The 27,981-nt window shown below is 47.5% G+C and overlaps 1 protein-coding gene across 1 annotated transcript; it reads right to left on the bottom strand.

Annotated features, from left to right (window-relative positions):
- On the bottom strand, positions 1–26,816 carry USP35 (ubiquitin specific peptidase 35). The gene is made up of 10 exons (XM_054386440.1): positions 26,135–26,816; positions 24,547–24,682; positions 16,884–17,013; positions 14,055–14,156; positions 9,381–9,539; positions 7,997–8,190; positions 7,788–7,881; positions 3,792–3,898; positions 1,711–2,926; positions 1–171 (listed from the first exon to the last, which is right to left on the bottom strand). Exons 1-10 carry the CDS (start codon positions 26,814–26,816, stop codon positions 1–3), a joined length of 2,991 nt encoding a protein of 996 aa, XP_054242415.1.
- Positions 26,817–27,981: the final 1,165 nt, after the last annotated feature.

The following is a 27,981-nucleotide window of genomic DNA, read 5'->3' as shown; positions in this document are numbered from 1 at the left end:
CTAGAAGACAAGCCCATGAAAGGAGCCAGATCCACTCCCACCTGCTGCTGGGCTGCAGCCCCCTGAGGAGTTGTCATCATCCTTGTCCCTGTCAAAGTCTCTCCACCACAGCGGGGATTTTGGCAAGGCAGAAATGTAGGCAGCTCTGTTCCTTGCTTCTTTTTCCTGTTCCTGGGAGATAAAAAAAGGGGGAGAAACAACACATACATATCTACAGCTAAATGACATGGGTGGGAAGATGCTCCCACCTCCCCAAGGAGATAGAAGCCTGTTTGGTTGCCCCTGGAAGCCTCCTCCAAATTAAATTGGGGTGAGAAGGCCATGTGGTCATCTCTAGGGTTCGGTGGGAGGGATGTAGCAAAGCACTGCATCTCTCCAGTGACCAGCTGGGAGAGGAGAGGAAAGACCCCAATACCCTCCAAAAGGGTGCTGCTCAGGTCCTCCAGGATACTGCTGTTTGGCAAGCATGGAACAGGCTGCCAAGGGAGGTGGTGGAGTTGCCATCCCTGGAGGTGTTCAGGAAGCCTGTAGATGTGACACTTCAGGATAGAATTTAGTAGTCATGGTAGTTGGGTTCTGGTTGGGCTTGATGATTTTAAAGATCTTTTCCAACCATGATGATTCTATGATGCTATGAACTCCAGCAGCTGAATGAGATCTATTATACTTTGTGTTTCCAGTTCATCCATCATTCCTAGACATCTAGGAGAAAATTTCAGGCAGAGCTATCTGGGGTAGGCAACAGCAAGTCTTTTTTTTTTTTTTTTTTTTAACCAGGTTGGAAAAGACCTTTGAGATCATCAAGTCCCACTTATCATCCAACACCATCTAATCAACTAAACCATGGCACTAAGTGCCTCATCCAGTCTTATTTTAAACACCTGCAGGGATGGTGACTCCACCACCTCCCCAGGCAGTCCATTCCAATGGCCAATCTCTCTTTCTGGGAAGAATTTCTTCCTCACATCCAGCTTAAACCTCTCCTGGCACAGCTTGAGACTGTGTCCTCTTGTTCTGTCACTGGCTGCCTGGGAGAAGAGACCAAGGCCCACCTGGCTACAACCTCCCTTCAGGTAGTTGTAGACAGCAATGAGGTCTCCCCTGAGCCTCCTTTTCTCCAGGCTAAACACCCCCAGCTCCCTCAGCCTCTCCTCACAGGGTTTGTGCTCCAGGCCCCTCCCCAGCTTTGTTGCCCTTCTCACATTCAAGCATCTCAACATCTTTCTTAAACTGAGGAGCCCAGAACTGGACACAGCACTCAAGGTGTGGTCTAACCAGAGCTGAGCACAGGGCGGAGTGACTTCCCTGCTCCTGCTGGCCACACTATTCCTGATCCAAGCCAGGATACCATTGGCCTTCTTGGCCACCTGTGCATGTTGCTGGCTCATGCTCAGCCTGCTGTCAACCAGTACCCCCTTTCTGCCTGGCTGCTCTCCAGCCACTCTGTCCCCAGCCTGTAGCCCTGCATGAAGTCGACCCCAACCACAGCCACAAGGCATCTTGCACCAACCTCAATGCCCAATATGAGTGGAAAATTGCAACTTGGGCACTAAAAAGGAAATGGGCTTTGGCTTCAGAGAGTGGGTGGGTACCTGCACAAGTATTTATCCTCAGGACATGACCCTGCTGCTGCCCAGATGGGTGGGAAGGTGGCTGGAGAGCCAGGCAGCTATGGGACCACACCCTGCTGTGCACTGCAAGGGGAGTTACCTGCAAGTAGAGGATGTTATCTTTGGAAATGGCTTCCATCAAGTCCTTATGGAGGGAGGGTTCCCCGTGCAGGTGGCCAGCCTCAGCCAGAGCCTCCTGCAGCAGGCAGCTCTGCCTGCCCGCCCGCTGCCTGTAGAAGAGGACGTAGGCAGTGTCCTTGGGGAAGAAAGAGGTGACATTGCTGACCGATTCAAAGGAGGAGAAGGAAACTCTGGTGTCATTGAAGAGGTACCACTGGATTTCAAAGTCCAACTGCTTGTCAGAGGCTGGTTTGGGCACTCTGTCCCGGGGCTGCCCGTGGGGGACGGTGTCGGTGCACTCCCTGGAGTAGCAGTAGTAGTGGCCGCTCTCGGAGGAGATGCCTGAATGCACCACCACGCTGCAGAGGTCATACACAACAGACATGAAGCCACTTCCTGGCCCAGCCCTGTCCTTGCCACGCTGGCAAACCTCCTCAGTTTTCTCAGGAGTGGCAAGGATGGGCAGCTTGAGCACCACGGGGATAGAGACGTTGTCCAGGATCTTCTTCCTCTTCATCGTCCGTGGGTCAAAGGAGAAGCGCAGCAGTGTGAGGATGAGGTAGTGTGGTCCCTCCGTTAGCTCTGCCACCTTCTCAGCATCCTGCAGGGATGCACATTTCTCACAGTGGTACTTGTTCTCTGCTGTCAGTCTCTCTGGGGATAGAAAGTAGTTGATTAAATCTGGGACAGATCTGGAGTCCTTGGGAGCACATGCCTGCTCCCCAAAAGCTGAGAGAGGGTCTTTGGCTGCATCCATGCCGACAGCACTGCCACTTGAGGAACTTGCTGCTTCTCTTGACTCCTGGAAACCCAAAGTTTCCACCAGCACTGGTGGGGCTGGAGGGTCTTCAGCCACGGGGACCTTCCTCTGGATCCAGGGAGACCCTGTTAGCTGGCTTGGGTTTTCAGGAGGCTCAATAAACTGGGGGCCAATTTCTTCCACGGGTAGAACAGACATGCTCCCAGGCACGTGGCTGTCTGGTGGGGGAAAAGCCAGAGACAGGTCTGTGAAGGCTTCTTCTCGGGATGAGACATTCATACACTTCAAGCAGCGGATCTTTGTCGTCATTTTACCCCCAAACATCTTCTCAATCAATGTCTTGTTTAAGTAATGGTGTTCTACTGCCTGAGACATCAAGCTGGACTCCTTGAGTTTCTGGTAGATCCTTTTCCCAGTTTTTTCTTCTTCATGTAATCTTAGGCAGAGGTTAAAAAAAGGCTGAATTACACATCAATACAACACCAGAAGGCAGTTTCTAAAGCAGAGTTTCTGTTCCTCACTCCAAGGGGTTAATACAGGTTTACCTGCCATACCCCAGGGGTCTGGTGCTGTGGGAGGAAGCTAGGGAGGAGCTGGGCAGGATTTAGGAAACGAGATCTCCATGTGCCTTTGAACCCCACCTTCCAGGGGGAACACGTGGACACCAGAGATCTGGGACTTCTAGATAAAATAAAGGCAAAAATCAACATTTTACAGAGGAGGCTGAGTGGGTTATCAGGTAAATCCTTAAATTTGGCACCATTTCCTTTGCCTTCAGAGATAAGGCAGGAATTTTCAAGCTGAACTAAGTTCTGACCTTACCCATAAACCAGCCCAAAGAGAGTTTTAACAAGGAGCCCCAGACCAGTCTCAATATCTAGAGGGGGGACAGACTTTTTATCAGGGCCTGCTGCAACAGGACAAGGAGTAATGGTATTAAACTAAACCAGGGAGATTTAAACCAGCTATAAGAAAGAAATATTTCACACCGAGGGTGGTGAGACACTGATCCAGGTTGCCCAGGGAGGTGGTAGATGCCCCACCCTTGGAAACATTCCAGGCCAGGTTGGATGGGGCTCTGAGCAACCTACTCTAGCTGGGGATGTCCCTGCTCACTGAGGGGGAGTTGGACTAGATGGCCTTTAAATATCCAAACTATGCCACGATTCTACATCTCCACTGTCCCAACTCCTCCAGGTCTCACACTTGTCCCATTTGTACATGGGTCAGCATCAAACATGACATCAGGTCTAAGGATGCTCTTCTCACCAGGCTCCAAAACCATGACACTTGCCACATACCTGTCCAGCAAGTACTTGAGATACTCTGAGCAGTCCTGCTGAGCACCAGGGGTGAACCAGGGTGGCCAGGAGGCAGAGAGGAAACTCTCAGGTGAGATGGCAGGTCGCTAGAAGCAACACAGAAGAAGTGCATTTAATCCTAGGGTTTTGATTCTTACCTCTCATAGGGGGATGGAGAGGGGAGAGGAATGACTTTCTGGCTGCTTCATTGGGAGCAAGGAGTGTTTGTGTACCTGCTAAGGTTCCCTTTGCCACCCCTACAAGGGCAAAGCCCAATGCAGGGGAAGATTTTTCCTGGTTTTCTGCAATCCAGGACTTGAATTTCAGCCCTTATTTTATCACAGTATCACATCAGAGGTTGGAAGGGACCTCAAGAGATCATCAGGTCCAACCCCTCTGCCAGAGCAGGATCACTTAGGGTAGTGCACACAGGAACACATCCAGGTGGGTTTGGAAAGTCTCCAGAGAGACTGCCCCCTGGGCAGCCTCTGTCACCCTCACTGTAAAGAAGTTTCTCCTGATGTTGAGGTGAAATCTTCCATGTTCTAGTTTGAACCCATTGTTTCCTTGTCTCATCACTGTGAACCACTGAAACGAGCCTGGCCCCCTTCACTTGACACCCACCCCTCACATATTGATAGACATTGATCAGATCCCCTCTCAGTCTTCTCCAGACTAAACAGCCCCAGGGCTCTCAGTCTCTCTTCACAGGGGAGATGTTCAAGTCCCCTAAGCATCCTCATGGCTCTCCTTTGGATTCTCTCCAGCAGGTCTCTGTCTCTCTTGAACTGGGGAGCCCAAAACTGGACACAGGATTCCAGGTGTGGTCTCCCCAGGGCAGAGTAGAGAGGTAGAAGAACTTCCCTAGACCAGCTGGACACACCTTTCCTGATGCATCCCAGGATCCCATTGGCTCTCTTGGCCACAAGGGCACATTGTTGTTCCATGGAGAACTTGCTGTCCACCAGCACTCCAAGGTCCTTCTCTGTGGAGCTGCTTTCCAGCAGGGCAGCCTCTAACCTGTCCTGGTGCCTGTTGTTATTTCTCCCCAGATGCAGGACCCTGCACTTGTCCTTATTAAACCTCCTGAGGTTTGCCTGCACACAGCTCTCAGCCTGTCCAGGTCGTGTTGGATGCTGCACAGCCTGACAAGTGTCAGCCAACCCCCCCCCAGTTTATGTGCACTTCCAAAAAATATCCACACATTTATTTCTTCCTTTGATTTTAAAGTGGTTTATTGGCGTGGCCCAGAGACTTCTAATTTAATTCAGCCTGAATTTAATTTGGTGCTATATTTAATTTGATCAGGATGTCTCTCACCAAATCCTTTCATTAAATATCCACTAAAGTTTCACCCACCATTCTGATCACTACAGGCAGGTGATCTGCATTACCAGAGAGTGTAGGTGATCCTGCTTTTGGCAGGGGGGTTGGATTCAGTGATCTCTGGAGGTCTCTTCCAACCTCTGACATTCTGTGATTCTGTAATCACTGCTGTTAGGAAGCTGCTGCTTAATTAACATGGGAAAAAAAAAACTATTTTTGGCAAAGAAGTGACGTAAAAAACAGCCTGAAGAAGAAAAATAACTAGAAGGCTATCAGGAAACTGGTAGGAAACTATTACCCATAAACTGCACATCATAAACTGCACATCATAAACTACACAAGCAAATATGCTTCTATATCTGCTCACCACAGATCACACAAACCCCAACTTGCCATCAAAAACTAGACTTTTCTGTGACCAGCTATTGAATTTAACAGATTATCTGTATTTTTCCCCCAGAAGTCATCAGGGGCTCTTTAGCTGGGAGAAGATCATAGAATCATGGAACTGTCAGGGTTGAAAGGAACCCCAAGGCCAGGGACACCTCACACTACATCAGATTGCTCAGAGCCACATCCAGCCTGGCCTTAAAAAATTCCAGGGACTGGGCTTCCACTACCTCCTTGGACAACCTGTTCCAGTGTCTCACCACCCTCATGGTGAAAAACTTCTTCCTAATATCCAATCTGAATCTACCTACTTCTAGTCTTTCTTCATTCCCCCTAGTCCATCACTACCTGACACCCTAAAAAGTCCCTCCCCAGCTTTCTTGGAATCCCCCTTCAGATACTGGAAGGCCACAAGAAGGTCACCTCAGAGCCTTCTCTTCTCCAGACTGAACAGCCCAACTCTCTCAGTCTGTCCTCATAGGAGAGGTGCTCCAGCCCTCTGATCATCCTTGTGGCCCTTCTCTGGACACATTCCAGCACATCCAGATCTTTCCTGTAACAGGGATTCCAGAACTGGATGCAGTACTCAAGGTGGGGTCTCACCAGAGTGGAGTAGAGACCAGACTGAGAGGGGATTTTCTCAATGCCAATCAATATCTAAAGAATAAAGGTCATGAGGATGGGGCTGGGCTTTTCTCAGTGCTGGCCAGTGATAGGACAAGGGGAAGATGTACAAACTGGATCACAGGAGGTTTCATTTAAACTTAAGGAAAAACATTCTTTACTTTGAGCACTGGACCAGGCTGTCCAGACAGGCTGTGGTGTCTCCTTCTCTGGAGACTCTCAAAATCTGCCTGGATGTGTACCTGTGCAACCTAATCTAGGTGAACCTGAAGGTTGGGGGAGGGTGACTAGATGATGTCCAGAGGTCCCTTCCAACCCCAACCATTCTATGATTGTATCACTCTGTGGTTCTGTGACATAATACCATGATGTTATACACCAGATTTGTGAGTCAAGGCTTGGAAAACAAAGCCCAGATGACTAGTTTCACAGCAAAGGAAATGTCACTGGACTTCCAAAATTATCTCTTTCTGTGGACTGAAAGATGTGTTTTCAAGAGATCTAACTGCATCTCCAGGGGTCACTCATATTCCAGTTCATGTTTGTGAAGAAAGCATTCATGATTAATTTGTTTAAGAGTGTTATTTCTATTTTACCTTCCCTCACGTAGAGATAACTCAAAGCATCTGGAATCTAAAGGGTCTTTTTATTATTATTATTCTTTTAACAAAACCATTTTTAAGGCAATTTGCATCGACTGCTTGTGCTTTGCTGTGAAGCAAGGGGATAAGCAAACTGCTCCAACCTTCTTCCTCGCAGCACAGCAAGGAACACCTGGAGTACTGCATCCAATTCTGGAGCCCCTATTACAAGAAGGAGTTGGACATGCTGGAATGTGTCCCGAGAAGGGCCACAAGGATGATCAGAGGGCTGGAGCTCCTCTCCTATGGAGACAGACTGAAAGAGTTAGGGCTGTTCAGTCTGGAGAAGAGAAGGCTCTGAGGAGACCTTATGGTGGCCTTCCAGTATCTGAAGGGGGCTACAAGAAAGCTGGGGAGGAACTTTTTAGGGTGTCAGGTAGTGATAGAACTAGGGGGAATGGAACAAAATTAGAAGTGGATAGATTCAGATTGGATGTTAGGAAGAAGTTCCTTCACCATGAGGGTGGTGAGACACTGGAACAGGTTGCCCAGGGAGGTGGTAGAAGCCTCATCCCTGAAAGTTTTTAAGGCCAGGCTGGATGTGGCTCTGAGCAACCTGATGTAGTGTGAGGTGTCCCTGGCCATGGCAGGAGGGTTGGAACTAGATGATCCTTGAAGTCCCTTCCAACCCTGACAGTTCTATGATTCTATGCAACAAACCCCTCAGCTTTATACCAACAGGCTCTTCAGTGGCCACATCTGCAAACTGTCACCAAACAGACGTCACTGTCAAAACCATTAGTTATTGCATCAGGACCACAGGCTGAAGGCAGGCAGCCTTGTGTGAACACAGCTTGCTTTCACGGGTGACAGGAGCCTGCCTCCTCCACCCCCCACCCCCCCCCCACCCCCCCGAAATTAGCCTCTTTCACGTAAACAAAATTCGTCCCTTTACGAAAAGCCACCAAGATCCACAGCTCCTTATCAGCACGCTGGAGTCGGCAGGAAGCAACTTGGAGACGAGCCTTTCCGCAGCCGACAGTCCAAACAAATAACTGGAACATGAAATAATTACCTGACTGTGCTCCAAAAATGCAAAGAGCCACTGGAGCTTTGTCATCAGGGGCTGGGAGTTGCCCTCGGTTAGATTCAGCACCGAATGGCGAAAGCTGCAGGAGAAAAGCAGAGATGCAAACAAGCGGCAGGGGGAAAAAAAATCAGCGTGGGATGCAAGGAGCAAGCCCAGGAGTGGTCCTGAGTGGGAGCAAGGGAGGAAAAACTCACTCTGAAGCCATGAAAAGAGACTGTATGATGCTGTTCATGTAGCAGGTGTTGCCCAAGTTAATTAACCCTATCTTTCCTGTCTCCGATTTGGATGCCAGGCGTGGGTAGAAGCAGGCCAGCTCGTTCTTCTGGGAGGTCCAAGCATTTTGTCCCAGGAGATGTTTAATCCGGTCTTCGTTTGGCACAGGAAGAGCCTTGGAAAGAGAGATCTGTGTTACCTTTCCACGTGATCAGTTACTAACAGGCAACAGGACCTGGTGGACAAAAAGTTATCCATGGGACAGCAATGTGCCCTTGTGGCCAAGAAGGCCAATGGCATCCTGGGGTGCATTCAGAGGAGTGTGTCCAGCAGATCCAGGGAGGTTCTCCTCCCACTCTACTCTGACCTAGTGAGATCTCACATGGAATATTGCATCCAGTTCTGGGCTCCCCAGTTCAGGAGGGACAGGGATTTAGTCAAGAGAGTCTTACAGAGGGCTATGGGGATGGTTAAGAGACTGTAGCACTCCTGATGAGGAAAGGCTGAGAGCCCTGGGGCTGTTTAGTCTGGAGAGGAGAAGACTGAGAGGGGATCTAATAAAAGTGTATAAATATCTGAGGGCTGGGTGCCAAGAAAGAAGGGACAGGCTCTGCTCACTTGTGCCCTGTGAGAGGACAAGGGGCAAAGGATGTAAAGTACAGCACAGGAGGTTCCACCGCAACATGAGGAAGAACTTCTTCACTGTAAGTGTCACAGAGCACTGGAACAGGTGCCCCAGAGAGGTTGTGGAGTCTCCTTCTCTGGAGACTTTCCAGACTCATCTGGATGCATTCCTGTGTGACCTGTGCTAGATTCTATGGTCCTGCTCCGGCAGGGAGTTTGGACTCAATGATCTCAAGAGATCCTCTCCAACCCCTAACATCCTGTGATCCTGTGAACAGCTAAACTCCCCTGCTAGAGGTGTTCACACAACTCATTTCCCTTGTTCTTTGTGTGAACATGCATCCATGCAAGGAAGTGTTTAGCTGTCAGTATTAGTCCTTTAGAGACATTCAAGACTAAAGTTATAGCTAAAACCCAGAGGCACGATCAGGACTTCTGCAGGCTCACCTTTAGAGAAGTGTCTTCCCTCAGTTTGCCTAACTCAGAATATTAAACCCTTTCTTATAGTACAGTTTGAGGTGCTGAGGTTAGGATATGCCTACAGGACAGTGCCTCTGCACTAGCCTGCAAGCTAACATACTATTTCCGTAAGGAAAACGTGCCATGAAGACATGACTCTTTGGGACCTGGTTTAATGGCCATGGTGGTGTTAGGTCAATGGTTGGACTTGCAGATCCTACAGGATTTTTCCAACTGAAACAGTTCTAAACTGGAAAAAGGGCTGAGATGTGTGTGTCTTACTTTGACTGCCTCTAGGACTGGTTCATAGAGATCTGGAAATCCCGAGAAGCGGAAGAACATGCAGTGGATGAGCTCAGCCAGCTGCTCCAGTGAGCTGGTGGCAGAGTTGGAGTCCTCCTTCTTCAGAGAGGCCACCAGCCTGGGGATGTGAGGAAGCAGCTGGAAAAAAGAAAATTCATTGCATCAAAAAAAGGCTTCAAATTACTCACAGAGCTTTAATACACATGCAGGGGAATGAAGTTCACCTCCAGGCAGAAAGCACAGTCAACAGGAGTGGACCTCAGTTCCATTCAGCACTTAATCTTTCACCCTATGAACTCAGCAGCAAGTCTTCTGTTGGCTTTAGTAGCACAAATGCTACAGACCTTCAAGGGTTTCATGTTGTATGACACCTGCAGATTTGTGCTGCTGCTTTGCCATGCTGTGGCCATCATTCTTCCTGCAGATCAATCTCTACTAAATCACACCCCCACGGTGGAAAGCAGTGATACATACTGAAACCAAGTGTAGGGTTTGAAACCTGCAGTGCTGGGATCTCTTTTAATAACTGTGTTCAGTTTTGGGCTCCTGAGTTCAAGAGAGACAGGGACCTGCTGGAGGGAGTCCTATGGAGAGCCACAAGGATGGTTAGGGGACTTGAGCATCTCCCCTGTGAAGAGAGACTGAGAGACCTGGGGCTGTTTAGTCAGGAGACGACTCAAAGACTGATCAATGTCTATAAATAGCTGAGGGGTGGGTGTCAAGTGGAGGAGGCCAAGCCCTTTTTGGTGGTGCACAGTAATAAGACCAGGAACAATGGATACAAACTTGAACATAGAAGATTTCACCTCAACATGAGGAGAAACTTCTTTGCAGTGAGGGTGATGGAGCATTGGAACAGGCTGCCCAGGGGGGTTGTGGAGTCTCCTCTGGAGATTTTCAAAACCCACCTGGACACATTCCTGTGTAGACTACCCTAGGTGAGCCTGCTTTGGCAGGAGGGGTTGGACTCAGTAATCTCTGGAGGTCCCTGTTTTGTGATTCTGTGATCTTTAGCAATGATTGGGATGAGGGGATGCAGTTTGTTTGCAGAGAACACCAAGATGGACAGGAGTGTTCATCTCCTTGAAGGTAGGAAGACTCTGCAGAGGGATCTGGATTAACTGGATCAATGGGCTGAGACCAGTGGTATGAAGTTCAACAAGGCCAAATGCCAGGTCCTGCAGTTCATTCACAACCCCCCCTGCAACACTATATGCATAGGGCTGGAAAGCTGCCTGGCAGAAAAAGACCTGGGGCTATTGTTCAACAGCTGGCCAAGTATTAGCCAGCAGTGTGCCCAGGTGGCCAAGAGGTTGACAGCATCCTGGCTTGTATCCGAAACAGTTCGGCCAGCAGGACTAGGGAAGTGATTGTCCTCCCTGTACTCAGCACTGGTGAAGCCACACCCTGAGCACTGGGTTGTTTTGGGCCCTTCACTACAAGGACATCGAGGTGCTGGAGCATATCCAGAGAAAGGCAACAAAGCTGGTGAAGGGTCTAGAACACAAGTCCTGGGAGAAGCAACTGGGGGAACTGGGATGTTCAGTCTGGAGAAAATGAGGCTCAGGGGAGACCTTCTTGCCATCTCAACTCCCTGAAAGGAAGATGAAGCAAGGTAGATGTTGGTCTCTTCTCCCTAGTAATAAGAGGAAACATCCTCAAATTGCAGCAGGGAAGGTTTAGGTTAGATATAAGGGAAACTTTTTTCACTGAAAGGGTTGTCAAGCCCTGGAACAAGATACCCAGGGAGGTGACAGAGTCACCATCCCTGGAGGATTATAAAAGATGTGCAGATGGGCTGTTGTGGGACCAACATTCCGTGGTGACTTATTGGTGCTGGGTTAACAGTTGGATTTGATGATCTTAAAGTTCTCCTCCAACCAAAACAATTCTATGATTTGTGCTTCTGTGATTCTATAATAGATGAATTAGCCTACAAGAAGAGTCTGGTGTGTTATATTTTATACTTCATAAGCTAAGCTGGCACTGGTATGGTGGGATGGGTGGTGACACCAACAGAACCTTTGTTATTCTGCTTTCACTTAGAAACTTCAACAAGAAAAAGCAGAGGCAAAGACCAATGCTGCATTGCTCACGGGCACCCTCTGCTGACCCTGCAGCTGCACAGAGAATTAGTTACCCATTTCCAACCATCCAGATGTGCTACAGTGACCCTGGACACTTACACAATTTTCTCTATATTTATATTTTATTTTACTTTTACCCCAGAACAATCCTGGATCAAAGTATCAGGATCCCCAGCCTAGCCATTTCCTGGTCCTGTCTTCCTCCCTGCCTCTTTCTCCTTTCTCTCTCTCTTCCCCCCCCCCTCAAAAATGTTGCAAATTTTAACTATTTCCTTTCCCACAAGCAAGTTTTGCTGGGGAAGAAAACAAATCCCAGTACTGCTTACCAGTACTACTCCCCTGTGGGGACAGGCTACAGGAGAAGAAGGCTCTGGGGACACTTTATAGTGGCCTTCCAGTAGCTGAAAGGGTCCTATATGAAAGCTGGGGACTTTTTACAAGGGCTTGTTGTGATAAGGTGAAGGGAAATGGATTAAAGCTGGAAGAGGGGAGATTTAGACTGGAGGTTATGAAGAAGTTCTTTACAGTGAGGGTGGTGAGAGCTGGAAAGGGTTGCCCAGGGAGGCTGTAAATGCAGCCTCCCTGAAGGTATCCAGGGCCAGGCTGGACAAGGCTTTGAGCAACCTGCTCTAGTGGAAAATATCCCTGCCCATGGCAGGGGGATTGGGACTAGCTGATCTTTAAGGTCCTTTCCAACCCAAACCATTCTATGATTTCATTCATCACTGTTTTGCCAAGCTAAGATGGGAACAATACTCAAAACCCTTCCAAAGTGGCAGGGCAAAGGCAAAAACCAAAGGAGCAAGACAGGTTTGAGCCTTTGTGTTTAAAAAATAGGGGAGGAAATTTACGCTCGCTGGGCAGCAGAGAGGAACTTCAAGCCAAGAGCAGCTGACAGCTTTTGAAAAGTGTTTCAAAATTTGGATGCCCAACTGAAGACAGTCCAGTGGAATGGCCCTATTTTTAGAAACCAAAGAGTTTCTCAAGAAATTCAGGCTCTTTTAAAGTGGCTCCAGCTGAGGAATGAAACAAACAAACAACAAAAACTAAGCAGTTGAAAATATTGGCTAGCTTTGCTTTTTTTTTTTCCAGCCTTATCTACTTCTTCTGAGAACTTTAGGTGAAAAGCCAAATGTGAGGGCTGCAGAAAAAAAAAAAAAAAAGCATAAAATCAGACATTAATAGAAGTAATTTTCCATTAGAGCTTTTATCAGCTCAATCACTGCAAGCATGCCTCTGCTTTCAGCCTTGTTTTTTAATTAGAGCATTCCAGGGGCAATGCCAGCCAGAAGCAGAGCTGTGCCTTAGTGTCAACAGCTAGATAAAACAGCAAATACCACTGTGGAAATGGAAAAAGAAGATTCAAGTGCTGCTAAAACTGGGGTTTGCTTGTAACAGTGCAGAATTCATGAAGTGGAAGTGTTTTGATCCAGTCTTCAAGTTCTAATTGTTCTGACACTGTGCAATGCTTTGAAAGATGACCCTTCAAGAAATGGTATTGGATGCCACATGTTGGTGACAGTGTGAAGTCACACATGGAATGCAACCCACTGAGGCCAATGAACAGTCAGGCACCTGCTTAGGAAACAGCAAACAGAGTGTTATCCCTGACCTGAGCAGTCTGAGATGATCTCAATCCAAAGGTTTCATCTAATGCACTCCAAAGCCATAGTGGCAACATCTATCATGCATCAGCTGAAAAGGTGGGGGAAGTGGGGAAGGGAAAGAAGCTGTATCTTCTAAACCTGCCCATGAAACTTCATCCTAAGACAGTTAGAGTCAACACAGACCAGCCCCAGGCCACCTCTTCACCTTTTCTCCTTTCCTTCTCCAGGCAGATGCAATAGTGCAGGTCTGGTTGGCCAAGACCAAGCTGGTTAGGTCTCACCTGTGATCCTTTAACAACCCAGGTCAGCATCAGGCCATACAAATGGCTCAGCACAAGGGAAAGTGATTGGGAGAAGCAAGTGGTCTAACAGCAAGAGCAGGGAAGAGGGGAACCTCCTCTTCCAACTGCAGAACTGGCAAGTTCCAGGTTCAAATGATCTCAAGAGCACCACAGTCACTGCTGATGAGGCACTCAGTGTGGCTTGACAGGCCACCCAGTTTATTTTTATTAACTGCAACCTTGGCTGGTGGAATTTGAGGTTGAGAGAGTACCACAATGATCCACTTGCCCACAGAGATTACTCTTCCAGCAGGTAGAGCACCAGAGAAAAAAAAATGGACCATGCACACATGACTCACATTTCAAATCTGGAAGGGCCAACCCCAATCAGCATTATACTCATTTATCTCTGGACATCCAGCTGGTAAGCTTCAGGAGAAATGGGAGGAAGCACCAGAGGAGAAAGCAAAATCACAGAATCCTCACTTCTCCTCTGCACCTTGCTCTCTGATGTAGGATGGTTTCTCTGCCTGTGGCAACCAAATCCTTTTAGGTTCAGTAGATGAGGGAAATATTCCCCAATATCTCAGCCTCTTCCATTTCCTCCCACCTGTGTTGTCCCATGGAATGGTTACACTCAGGGCAATGTCCTCATCTGAGTGCCAGGTGTAGCCTTACCAAATGAAATGCCTCGTGGGAATGCTGGAAGCTCAGCAGCATGTACTGCAGGACAGACAAAGCCCCCTCTCTCACGATGGGGTACAGCAACTTGGAGAAGACCTGGTGGGGAAGGGAAAAAAAAGCAAAATGAGAAGGCAGGAAGGCACCACAACACACAGGAGAAAAGGCCAGCAGGAAAGAGAGGCACTGGGCATCTACCACAGCTGCTGCTCTGGTCCTACTCCATGCTGAATGTTGAAACAAGCAGCCTGCAGTCAGTTCTCCAGAATCATCTCCTTCATGGCCTCAGGGCATCCTAAAAATGCTGTGTGGTTATCATCACTCTTTCAGGCTTGTACAATGCCTGCTGCAGTGAGGCACAGACCTCTGTAACACCTCTGCATCTCTGTGCCTCGATGGACAAGGCCATGCAAGCACAGAGGGATGAGAGGTTTTCTAAAACATGCCTCTTACAGAATCATAGAATAGTAATCTGGCTTGGGTTGGAGAGGACATTTAAAGGTCACCTAGCCCAACCCCCTGCACTGAGCACCTTCAACTAAATCAGGTTGCTCAGAGCCCTGTCCAACCTCATCTGGAATGCTTCCAGGGATGGAGAATCCACCACCTTTCTGGGCAACCTGGGCCAGTGTTTCACCACTCTCATTGTGAAAAAACTTCTTCCTTCTATCTAGCCTAAATCTCCCCTCTTTTAGTTTAAAACCATCACCCCTTGTCCTGTCACAACAGGCTCTGCTGAAAAGTCTGTCCCCATCTTTCTTTTTATTCTTATTTCCCTCCTCTCTTTTATTGTGATATTTGGAACTTTGTCACCAATCTTTCAGGCAAAGACATAGAAAGCAAAGGCTAAGTAATGTTATTTATCCTACTTTACAAAACATGATGTCAGTTGGCAATGCTCTCTACCCATTTCAGACCATTTTTCCAAGTTTCCAAAAATCCCATGTTATTTTAAGGGCTCTGTCCTTTCCCTATGCATTAACAACAAAAGGAAAGATAAAGAGATGTTTGGCTGCTCTCCCACTGCCCAGTGAATATGGAGGATCACAGAATCACAGAATGGTAGGACTTGGGAGGGACCTCTAAAGATCATCTAGCCCAGCCCCCCTGCTAAAGCAGGGTCACCTAAAGCAAGTTGACCAGGATCAGATCCAGGTGGGTTTGGAAGCAATACACAGAAGGAGTCTGCACAGCTTCTCTGGGCAGCCTGGTCCAGTGTTTTGGCATCCTCACAGGAAAGAATTTTTTCCTTATGTTCAGATCCTGAGTTCAAATTTGTGCCCTTTGCACCACTGAAAAGAGTCTGGCCCCATCCTCTTGCCCCCTTCCCTTTAGCTCTTGCTGATCATTGAGAAGTTCTCCTCTCAGTCTGCTCTTCAGGTTAAACAACTCTAGGTCTCTCAGCCTTTCTTCCTCTCAGAAATGCTCCAGTCCCCTCATCATCTCACAAGGACCAATGTAGTTGTTGATAATGTTCCAATACTGATAATAATGACCTTGATAACTTCTATGGCAATTTCCACTGGAGGCCCAGCCAAGTGTTATTCCTATTATATGAAGGAAAGAACAGCAGGACAGCAGCATGGAAAATAGAACTGAGGCCAGGGCATAGACTCCAAAACCAACCTCTGGCTGTGCAGACTGTTAATATGCTCACTGGTATGTACTTGGCCAAGCAGCACTGATCCAGGCACTGCTGAAGGAGAGCATGCCACATTCCCAAAGAGCTCCATAGCTTGGGAAGAAAATTGTTTGGCTAGCTTGAAAATCCTTGGTTTCATTTATTTCATAATCTTCAAGATATAAGTAACTCTGCATATCTAGACCTAAATAACTGCAGGTTGCTCTGGAAAATATCACTGCTAGCTGCAAAACCAGTACCAACTCCCCACCCCTGTCAAGGGTTACAGATGGGCTGGCCACTAGGCAAATGGCAGATGCTCTCTATTGATCCCTCTTCCTTCACATAAGGGAAAGAGAAAGGGAGTGAGGGAGAAAGATGAATGGGCTGGAAGAGAAAACTAAAACAGCTTTAATGAAACAGTAATAAAAATAAAAGATAGTAAGAAGAAAATACTGAAATATGTACAGATATGTAAAAAACCAGTATGGAACTCCCTCAGAGTCCAGATTGGGCTCAGTGTCAGACAGGAATGGAATTCTGGAACTGGATTTAGGAGCTGGGTTCAGGAGCTCAAGGATTGGGATCAAAGGTAGAACAGACAGAGACCTCCTCGGAAGCCATACATAGAAGAAGAGGCTTTAATCTTTGTGATCCCTCAGCTTTACACTGAGTATGACACCCCTGGGATGGAATACATTGTTAGTCAGGTTTGGGTCACCTGTCCTGTCCTCTCTTGCCTACAAGTGTGACCTTTTCACTCATTTATGACCCTTTAACTCATGGCACCTCCACACGATTTAGCAGTGACCGTGGTCTACCGAGGAGCAAGTCTAGGCAAGAGCCTTTCTGCACCCCAGCCCTTGGCAGTAACTCAGGCCACCAGCATTCTCACTGCTAGAAGCAGCCACTGTGTGGGAATTTCAGAAGGTGCCCTCACTGAGCAGAGAATGAGCTAAAAGGATTAATAACTGAATGGAGAATTGGTCATTCTAGCTGAAACCAGGACAACCCCATACACAGCAATGCAGCACTCACAGAAGGTGCAGGGGACACAACGTTCCTTCAAAACCATTTGGGGCAGCACACTCTCTTCAGCACATCTGAAGTCACATCTTGTCCCCATTCAGTTGAAAGGCAAGGAGACATTTCAGGTGCAGGAAGAAATCTATTGTTCACACTCATGTTTAAAAGAGCCCACTGACCTTTTCAATTTTTGAAAGAGTAACCTCAATCAAGATGCTGAACTTCTTCACTGCAGCCAAACCCTTCAGCAGAGCGATGATCCACTTGTCAATGTTCTTCCCCAGGGGCCAGGACACCCAGTCAATCATCCTGAAATGAAATACAAACTCTGAAAGCGAACTTAACTCACATATTGTGAAAGGCAAGCTCCACTCCGGGTTAAATCTCCTCCAGATTCTTGTGGGATGACCACATAAAAGGGCTCTTCATAAGGCATTTCACAGGATCACAGGATCACAGGATCACAGGATGTTGGGGGTTAGAAGGGACTTCTGGAGGTCTTCAAGACCAACCCCCCTTCCAGAGCAGGACCCTAGAATCCAGCACAGGTCACACAGGAACACATCCAGACAGGTCTTGAAAGTCTCCAGAGAAGAAGACTCTACCACCTCTCTGGGGACATAACATCTCTGGATGTTATTCACAGCACCACAGAGCCTGAAGTGGAATTACCCACACTGTGGTTTCATCAGAGGACCAGATCCAAGGCCACAGAAGAAAGTGGAGATTTCTTCCACTCACTTTAGTCAACCTGAGTTCAAGTTTTTAACACTGGTATGAGGCTCTGTATACCACCTGTGTGAGGAGCTGGTTGAGGTCTCTGCATTTGCACCATCAGAAAACAAGGTGATACTGGTGTGATCTCTGCATTATTACTGGCAAGCAAAAATCACTCTGATTCAGATCCTTTAATTCTTTGTGGGGGAAACGAGGGGAGGGAGAGGAGAGGGAGAGGAGAGGGAGAGGAGAGGGAGAGGAGAGGGAGAGGAGAGGAGAGGAGAGGAGAGGAGAGGAGAGGAGAGGAGAGGAGAGGAGAGGAGAGGAGAGGAGAGGAGAGGAGAGGAGAGGAGAGGAGAGGAGAGGAGAGGAGAGGAGAGGAGAGGAGAGGAGAGGAGAGGAGAGGAGAGGAGAGGAGAGGAGAGGAGAGGAGAGGAGAGGAGAGGAGAGGAGAGGAGAGGAGAGGAGAGGAGAGGAGAGGAGAGGAGAGGAGAGGAGAGGAGAGGAGAGGAGAGGAGAGGAACCAGAAGGCCTATAGAAGCCAAATATGCCTGAATGCCACAGCTAATAAATTTCATCTACAGCTACTCAGCCAATGTGTTGTTGTGTTTCTGCAAGTAACCATCACTTTACAGAAGTCACTCACAAAAAATAACCTCAGACTGAGCAATGAGACATTGTTTCTGTTTAAATGTAATGCTAAATAAAAATGGGAAGTAATTAAGGGCTTGGGATCTCCAGCAGTCAATCTTTGCTAACCATTTCAGTACCTTTGATTTGAAGGGATCCCAGATCTTCAGTCTCCCACCTCAGTTCAGCTGTCTTACCCTTTTGCTTATCAGCCTGTATCTTGTGCAAAATATGTGAAGGGAACATGGATAATTAAGCACCACAAGGCAAAGAGCAGGAAGAAGGGAAGTCTACAAGGAAATGGAAAAACAAAAAGCAAGCCAGGAAAGAAAGCCTGAAGAGCAGAATACAGTGGGATGCTGAGAAATACCAAAAGTCAAGCCGAGTTGGGTAATTAAGCAAATACCAGAAAAGGTTCTGCAGACATTTGCATGAGAAGAAAATAAAGCAAGCCATGCAGTCACTGTATATAGAGGATGGGAGAGTGATCAAAGATAAGATATGGCCTCTAGATGTGATTTCCAAATTAAACACATCCTCTGCCTCCATGCTCAGCAAGAGGAAGGAATTGATCAAGGTGACAAAGAGAAGGCACATAAAAGATGTGAGAATGGAAACAAGAGAAACAACAGCTGATATGAAATTGAAACTTGAAGACTTAGGGACTCCAAACAAAAGGAAGTGGTGACTTCCATCACTTAAAATTCAATTCTGAAGAGTTTTAATATCTCCATTAACTTTGGCAAAGTGCTTTATGTGGGAAGAATAGGTAGACAATGAAGGGATGACTGGCAAGAAGGGATAGCATGCCACAGAGGGTTCCCATAGGTGCCAAAGGAGAAGCTGAGGGAGCTGGGTCTCTTTAGTCTGGAGAGGAGGAGACTAAGAGATGACCTCATTAATGTTTATAAATATGTAAAGGGTGAGTGCCAAGAGGATGCAGCCAGGCTCTGCTTGGTGATGCCCAATGCCAGGACAAGGAGCAATGGGTGGAAGCTGAGGCATAGGAAGTTCCATGGAAACAGGAGGAATTTTTTTTTTCACTCTGAGGATGATGGAACACTGGAAGAGGCTGCCCAGGGGGGTTGTGGAGTTTCCCTCTCTGGAGATACTCAAGACCTGCCTGGATTCATTCCAGTGTGATCTGGTCTAGGTGATCCTGCTCTGGTAGTGGGGTTGAACTGGATGATCTTTTGAAGACCCTTCTAATACCTAACATTCTGTGACTCTGTGATTCCAGCTTCCAGGGCATTCTGGAAGAATGTCAGGATTCTGTGGTTATGTCAGGATATATGAATTTCTAGTCAGAGGACAGAAGCAGATCCTATCTGGCTGGTTATCCTAAAGGATCAAGCAACGTTCTTTAATATCTAATGATGTTAGCACAGACATCCTGAACAGGGCTGTGAAATCTGTGATGATGCACAGCTGGGAGGCATCATCAGCACAAGAGGAGGATGAAGCTACCACGAGGAAGACCTTGAGGATTCAAAGTGTAGAAATGGAAGGAAATGGATTGATTCAAAATGCATGCAAGGCACAAGAAATGGATGTTATGGGATAGGTACTTGTCTGCTTGAAGACGACCAGCCAGACACTGGGTGACTACAAGTTCCCAGTGTAACAGCAGCCATAGAAAAGCCTGGCACCATACTGTGGTGCAGAACAGGAGATGTTCTCTATGGTAAAGCAGTGACCTCTCAAGCTGTTGTTTAAAGCCACACCTGGAACACGGTGCACAAAGTCATCATCCATGTCCAAAACCAATGAATTGGTCTTGGCCAGCAGTGTGCCCAGGTGGCCAAGAAGGCCAATGGCATCCTGGCTTGCATCAGAAATAGTGTGGCCAGCATGAGCAGGGAAGTCATTCTTCCCCTATGCTCAACACTGGTTACACCACACCTTGAGTACTGTGTCCAGTTCTGGGCTCCTCAATTTGAGAAGGACATTGAGACACTTGAACATGTCCAGAGAAGGGCAACGAGGCTGGGGAGAGGTCTGGAGCACAGCCCTGTGAGGAGAGGCTGAGGGAGCTGGGGGTGTTTAGCCTGGAGAAGAGGAGGCTCAGGGGAGACCTCATTGCTCTCTACAATGACCTGGAAGGAGGTTGTAGACAGGTTGGGGTTGGTCTTTTCTCCCAGGCAACCAGTAGGAGAACAAGAGGACACAGTCTCAAGCTGCACCAGGGGAAGTTTAGGCTGGAGGTGAGGAGAAAGTTCTTCCCAGAAAGAGTAATTGGCCAGTGGAATGTGCTGCCCAGGGAGGTGGTGGAGTCACCGTCCCTGGGGGTGTTCAAAACAAGATTGGATGTGGCACTTGAAGCCATGGTTTAGTTGTCAGGAGGTGTTAGGTAATAGGTTGGACTTGGTGATCTCTGAGGTCTTTTCCAACCTGATTGATTCTGTGATTATGTGAATTGAAGTGGGAGCAGGTGTGGAAAAAGCCTGTTAAGGTGGTCAGGGAAAAGAAGAATATTTCCTGCAAGAAAAGCTAAAAAACAACCCAGCTGGTTTAGGAAAGCAGAGATGGGAAGAGGCTGCTCTGCCTGCACACATTGAAGGAATAAATTCCAGAGAGGGAGAAAAGCTATTGCAGATATTTGTGTTGGCATGAGATCACATTAACTAGATGGTGGCCAGAAATAGATCTAGGGTGGCTATTAGAAGAGACATTGCAGCCATTAAAGAAACCCAGTGGTGGAACAGCTATGAAAGAAGAACAGTGGGAACAAAAACCCTTCCTGCTTTGAGGAGTGTAGCTGAACATTCATGAAAGGAGTCTGTAAAGCAGGGAGATGGATTCAGAGATCCAAATCTCCTTCTTCACTCTATCTTCTTTGGTTGGAGGAGACCTTCAAGATCATCAGTTCCAACTATTTAACCCAGCACTGCCAGGTCACCACCAAACCATGTTCCTCGGCATCACACCTACACAGCTTTTAAATCCCCCAGGGATGGTGACTCCACCACTTCCCTGGACAGCCTGTCTCAATGCCTGAGCACTCTCTCAATGAAGAATCTTTTCCTAATATTCAACTTAAACCTCCTCTGGCACAACCTGAGGCCGTTTCCTCTCATCTTGTCACTTGTTACCTGAGAGAAGAGACTGATCCCCACCTCACTCCAACCTCCTTTCAGGGAGCTGTAGAGAATGAGGTCTTCTCTCAGCCTCCTTTACTCCAGGCTAAACAACCCCCATTCCCTCAGCTGCTCCTCACAAGACTTGTTCTCCACACCTTCACCAGCTTCACTGCCCTTCTCTGGACACTCTCCAGCACCTCAATATCCTTCATGTAGTGAGGCACCCAAAACTGAACCCAGTATTCAAGGTGTTGCCTCACCAGTGCTGAGCACAGGGTGACAATCACTTCCCTAATCTTCTGCTACACCTTCAGGAAAAATAAATAATTAACCCCCCCAAATCAGTGAGTACTTCTGACATCATGGATGCACATTAATAGAGTTATCTGAAAAGACGTAAGCTCTAAAAGAAACCCTCTACTAAGGATTGTGATGTACACTTACACCAGCAGGTGCCAGGCTTGCTTTTTTTTTTTTTTACCACTATTTGGTTTTTGCTTGATCAGAAGATCCTCCCCACATCCCTTTCCCCCTCTCCTGCTAACTCCCAAACCAAACTTTGGGGGAAGAAACTTCTGTGTCCAACCAGCACAGCACTGATCCTCAGCTGAAAGATCCTTTCAGCTCATGCATTCTTTGTTGATGTTCTAAATCAACAGAGTTTTTCTTTAGAAGCCCTATTTTACTTAGCCCCAAATTTAGTTGTGATCTGTTGTGACCTATTGTGTCCAGTTCTGGGACCCTCAGTTCAAGAGAGATGTTGAGGTACTGGAACGTGCCCAGAGAAGGGCAAGAAAGCTGGTGAGGGGTCTGGAGCACAAACCCTATGAGGAGAGGCTGAGGGAGCTGGGGGTGTTTAGCCTGGAGAAGAGGAGGCTCAGGAGAGACCTCATTGCTGTCTACAACTACCTGAAGGGAGGTTGTAGCCAGGTGGGGGTTGGTCTCTTCTCCCAGGCAACCTGCAGCAGAAGGAGGGGACACAGCCCCAAGTTGTGCCGGGGGAGGTATAGGCTGGGTATGAAGAGGAAGTTCTTCACAGAGAGAGATTTGCCATTGGAATGGGCTGCCCAGGGAAGTAAGTGGTGGAGTCGCTGTTCCTGGAGATGTTCAAGAGAAGCCTGGATGAGGCACTTAGTGCCATGGTCTGGTTGATTAGATAGGGCTGGGTGATCAGTTGGACTGGATGATCTTGGAGGTCTCTTCCAACCTGGCTGATTCTATGACTCTATGATTTAGTTGTGAACTATTGTTGATGTCCTGCTTTGGCAGGGGGGTTGGACCTGATGATCTCTGGAGGTCCTTTCCAACCTTTGACGTACTGTGATAGGCACAGAGCACACAGTCATCCAAACCTCAGCTGTCATGCAGTTTTCTAGGGCACCCATCTGCTGTAGACACTCCACCAAAATTTCTGCATCTCTCCTAAGAGATCTTAATTACGTTTTGGAGGCTCTGATTACCATTTGGCTAACTCTGAGTAATCATTTACTCATCCTTCAGCATGACAAGGAATGCTTTGGGGACGACGCAATTGATTTTACAACCTCTATGCTTAAGACACTGGTGCTCCTAAAGGATTTCTTGCCTGGAGCTCACAGCAGCAGGTGCCCAGAGGGGGGAAAGAATGGAGAAAATGGCAAAGAGAAGCAACCTCTTTCTGCCTACATAAAATTCCCCATCAGGAAAAATGTGTGTTTCTGTCATGTAACCTTACTGGAGGGGACACAAATCCTTGTAAGAAGAAGAGGAAAAGAGGTGTTCCCAGCCTTGTTTCACAAATCACAGCAGCTGCCTTGGCTTAAGTGTGTGTGCTACTGCCTGTGAACATCACTCATTTAAATGGAGGCCTCTAAGGAAAACGTGAGTTGAAGAAAGAATCATAGAATTATTTAGGTTGGAAAAGACCCTTAAGATCATTAAAGATATGGAAAAGACCCTTAAGATCATTAAAGATATTCCTCAGCAAGTGTGGAGAAAGGCACTGGAGCACAGATGAGCTGTAGGACTTGGACACAAGTATGCAAAGAAGATTTGTTGATGCCAAAGAGGCATCTGGCTCTGCACAGTCTTGCATGCCAGGTAGTATTTCACAGTATCACAGAACATTAGAGGTTGGGAGGGACCTCCAGAGATCATAGAGTCCAAACCACCTGCAGGATCACCTAGGGCAGGCCACACAGGAATGCATCCAGATGGGTTTTGAATGTGTCCAGGGAGGGAGACTCTACAACTTCTCTGGGCAGTCTGTTCCAGTGCTCCATCACCCTCACTGTAAAGAACTTTCTCCTCACGTTGAGGTGAAATCTTCTATGTTCAAGTTTGTATCCATTGTTCCTTGGCTTATTACTGCACACTGAAAAGAGCTTGGCCCCCTCCACTTGACACCCACCCCTCAGCTATTGATAGACATTGATCATATCCCCTCTCAGTCTCTCTTCATAGGGGAGGTGCTCAAGTCCCCTAATCATCCTCGTGGCTCTCCATTGGATGCTCTCCAGCAGGTCTCTGTCTCTCTTGAACTGGGGAGCCCAAAACTGGACACAGGATTCCAGGTGTGGTCTCACCAAGGCCGAGTAGAAGGGGAGCAGAACCTCCCTTGACCTGCTGGCCATACTTTTCTTGATGCACCCCAGGATCCCACTGGCTGTCTTGGCCACAAGGGTACATTGTTGTTCCATGGAGAACTTGCTGTCCACCAGGACTCCAAGATGTTTCTCCATGGAGCTGCTTTCCAGCAGGGAAGCCCCTAACCTACTACTACTTCACCTACTACTTTTCACCATGCCTTGATGTCTCCATTCACTGCCTCCTCAAAAAGCAGGGATAAACACCATCCAGGACTAAGATTCAGATCACCAGCACCACATTTATCTGACAAAGGTCAAGGTGGAATCATTGAAAGTTAGGCAAACCTCCACCTCCAAGATTTTTACTGTGACTGGTGATTTAGGATGATGTCTTTCTGAAGGGAGATGAGGATCAACATGAAATCCTAGAAAGGAGATTTTGGGGAAGAAAAGTCCCTCAGAAGCTTCTGGAAAGAAATTAAAATTCTTCAAGCTATCTTATGTTGGGCATCTCATAACATTATATGAAAAAAAAAATCATCAGAATAAAACAATAACATAATAAATAACAATAACCAAATAAAATAAACTATAGTAACATAATAAATAACAATAACCAAATAGAATAAACAATAATAACATAATAAATGTAAAAATCTTTATTCTAGTTTTCTAGGCCCTCAAAGATGGAACGAAGGATCCAGAAATTCCCTTTTTCTCCAAACACTCTTCATGAGACATCACCAGTCAAACTGGTTGGGACAAAACCACACAAAGGAACTGAGTGAAGCCTCCAGGTGGGTTTTTCACCTCCTGAGAACAGCATTCACTCATGGAGCTTCTCCTACCTGCCAATGGCTGTCATCATTTGCACATCAGTGATGCTGTCATCGTTGGTTAGGTTTCTTATGACGCCATCCATGAGCTCCAGAGGGACAAACTGGACCACGCTGGCCAAAGCGTTGGATGGTGCTTCCTGCTCCTCTGCAAGACATGAATCAGCACCAGCAATCAGGATGTTAGCTGAAAGGCAAACCAGGCACACGAGGACATTTCCCACTTCTAAAAGCCAGATCATTTCTTCCTATGTAAATGAAGCAGATAGTCAGCTGGGTGGAATCCTTACTTAGCTGTGTTAGGAGGACAACTCCTCAAAGCTCACTCATAATGAGGTTGGGTCATAGCAGATGGGCTGCTGCATGAATCACAGAATTGTTATGGTTGGAAGAGACCTTTAAGATCATCAACTGCTAGCACAGCCAAGTCCACCACTAAACCATATCCCTCAGCACCACATCTTCCAAACACCTCCAGGGATGGTGACGGTCCATACACAGCCCAAAGGGAAGAAGAGATCACAGGTGCAAGAACACTCCTCAGCCATCCCTGGCTCCCAGGTTTCTTCTGCATTGCTCTCTTTGTACTAAGTACTGCAGATAATTGCAAGGAGATGCAGCTGTAGGTTTGCATGCCTGGATCAACTTCCAAAGGATGAGGCTTTCATACAGAGAGCACTGAGAAACCCATCTCCTCCGGGGTTTATGAGCAGCTAAAGCAGAACCTCACCTCTCAGGTACTTCAAAAAATCTTCTGAGAACCTCTGCAATAACCTTTATTGGTTAAATATCTTCTGTCCCACCTTAAGATACAATCACCCCCCAGAGAGGGCTTTCTACCTCTAGATCAGTGAGATATAACTCTTTAGCTTTGTCCCTAGTTTCTGATCCTGTTTTCCTAACCTAAAACCCTGGATAACTTTTAGAGATGCTTGTTTATGTATTTCACCTGTGGTTGCATTTCTGGAGAGGATGAGAACCATGCAAGATGTCAAACTAATCAGATTTGGCTTCAGCAGAGCCAACATTTGCATTCTCATTTACAAGGCGATGGGAGATTTTCCTTCCCCACTACTCTGCCCTGGTGAGGCCACATCTGGAGTGTTGTGTCCAGTTCCAATCTCCTCAGTTCAAGAGGAACAGGGATATACTAAAGAGAATCCAACAGAGGCTACAGGATGATTAAGGGACTGTCTCCTGAGGAAAGGCTGAGAGACCTGGGGCTGTTTAGTCTGGAGAGGAGAAGACTGAGGAGATGTTATCAATGTGTACAAACATCTGAAGGGTGGGTGTCAAGAAGAAGGTGCCAGGCTCTTTGTAGTGGTGCCCTGCAATAGGACAAGGGGCAATGGACACAAACTGGAACACAGGAAGTTCCACTTCAACGTGAAGAACAACTTCTTTACTGTGAGGGTGACAGAGCATTGGAACAGGCTGCCAAGAGAGGTTGTGGAGCCTCCTTCTCTGGAGACTTTCAAGACCCATCTGGATGCGCTCCTGTGTGACCTGCCCTAGGTGGCCCTGCTTTGGCAGGGGGGTTGGACTCAGTCATCCCTGGAGGTGCCTTCCAACCCCTACCGCTCTGTGTTTCTGTGATTACCTGTGGAAGAAATGATAGTGAACAGCTCCTTCAAAGAAGGCAGGATGGCTGAGGTCTGAGCCCTCCAGATGCGCTGCAGCAGGCTGCTGACTTTGTTCACCTGCTCCAAGAACTCCATGATGTCCTCTTCCCCCTCGGAGACGCACTGGAAGTGGGCGATGCAGCGGATCAGCTGCTGGCAGAACAAGAGCTGGTGCTTGCCGCCGGGAATGCACTGAGGGTGCTGGATCAAGAGTCTGCTGATCTTCGCACACTGCCTGGGGCTGGGCCTCTCGCAGACTTTCCGCAGCACCTCGATCCTCAGCAGGCTGAAGATGCTGTTTGCTGATGGGCTCTCCAAGATGAACTGCAGGCCTAACTGGATGTAATCGAGGACGTAATGGCTTCTCTTCCCCAGAGGTCCATAACCTTCCTGGAGGAGACTCAGCAGGAAGCGGACGTTGAAGAACTCCTCAAACTCCTCCGGGTGGTAGTGGCCATAAACCTCCAAAACCTCTTTGCCAATCTCTCTTTTGTACTTGGTGTCCCCCGTGAGATAAAGCTTGGTAGACAGCTCCAGCATGGACCAGCATTGTTCACTGTCCATGGGCTGCTTCGCTGCCTCAATGACACGCCTCACCAGCCCTTGCTTCACATTGTTGGGGTATGAGGACATCACCACAGCTTCCAGTATCTTATCCATCTTTGCTCCAAGCAGCTGGAAGGGAAGAACAGAACAGCAAATTAGTTCAAGCAGGGTATGCTGAGCTTTCAAGCCCAGGTCATCAAGGCAGGTCAGTGAAGCAAAGCATGAGAGCTGTGTGGGACCACTATAAAGATGATAATTCTTGTACCCATTTCATGGTGGCATTCACAAATGGTTCCTCTTTGGTGATGTTTGACTGAGACTAAAGCCCCCAAGCTGGTGAATACACAAAAATATAGAACTTGTTCAGGCTAATCACACATCTGAGCATTTTTATCTTGTAAAAACAACACAGCTACAGTCTTACACTTGGCCCTAGGGATGGATGAGCTCACTCTCCTCAGTGGGTTCAGTAACCCAAGAAGGTGCCCTATGTTTCACAAAATCCAATCCCTGCTGGAGACAGTGGGGAATTAGGGGAGTGAAGGTCTTCCACCAGTGTCTTCTGTCTCAGATGCCCCTCACTGTCCAGGGAAGTGGTGGAGTCACCATCCCTGGAGGTCTTCAAAACGTGTGTAGACATGGCACTTCAGGACATGGTTTAGTGGGCATGGTGGTGCTGGTTTGACAGCTGGACTTCATGATCTGAAACAATTCTATGATTCTATGAATCTGTGATTCTATGATCCCATGGTTCTAGTCTAAGAGGCAAATACCACCATATCATAGAATGATTTGGGTTGGAAGGGACCTCCAAAAGTCATCTTAACATTTCTTTTTTTTCCCCAGGACCTGCCTGGAGAATGAGTCAGGGTTTGCAGTGAAGCAGGTCTGTAAGATCACTCTCTCATCTCTTGCAGAAATTGGAAGTGTGTCCAACCTCCCCTGCAGTGAGCAGGGACATCCTCCACTAGATGATTGCCTTCAGATTCAGGGAAGGAGAGAAAAGCTCTGCAAAGCAGAGGTGGGATTGCAGCCTAAGCAGAGATGGGATTGCAGCCTCTCTGAGCAGTAGCAGAGGTGTGCATCTGATGTCTACACCACGCTGCCAGCCACTCCAGCTGAGTGGTGCAGTCTTGGCTGCTCCCCAGGGACCTGCCGCATTTGTATGCAAGACCAAAGATAGAGGAGAGAGAAACTGCAGAGTCAGCCAAAGTTTCCCATTTGTTATGGCCCAGATTCACCAGCAATAAAGCTTTAGAGGAAACAGTGCTTAAAAGAA

The sequence above is a fragment of the Indicator indicator genome, chromosome 1 (assembly GCF_027791375.1).
Source record: "Indicator indicator isolate 239-I01 chromosome 1, UM_Iind_1.1, whole genome shotgun sequence".
NCBI classification, from domain to species: Eukaryota; Metazoa; Chordata; class Aves; order Piciformes; family Indicatoridae; genus Indicator; species Indicator indicator.
This window is presented reverse-complemented; position numbering and strand designations above follow the sequence as displayed.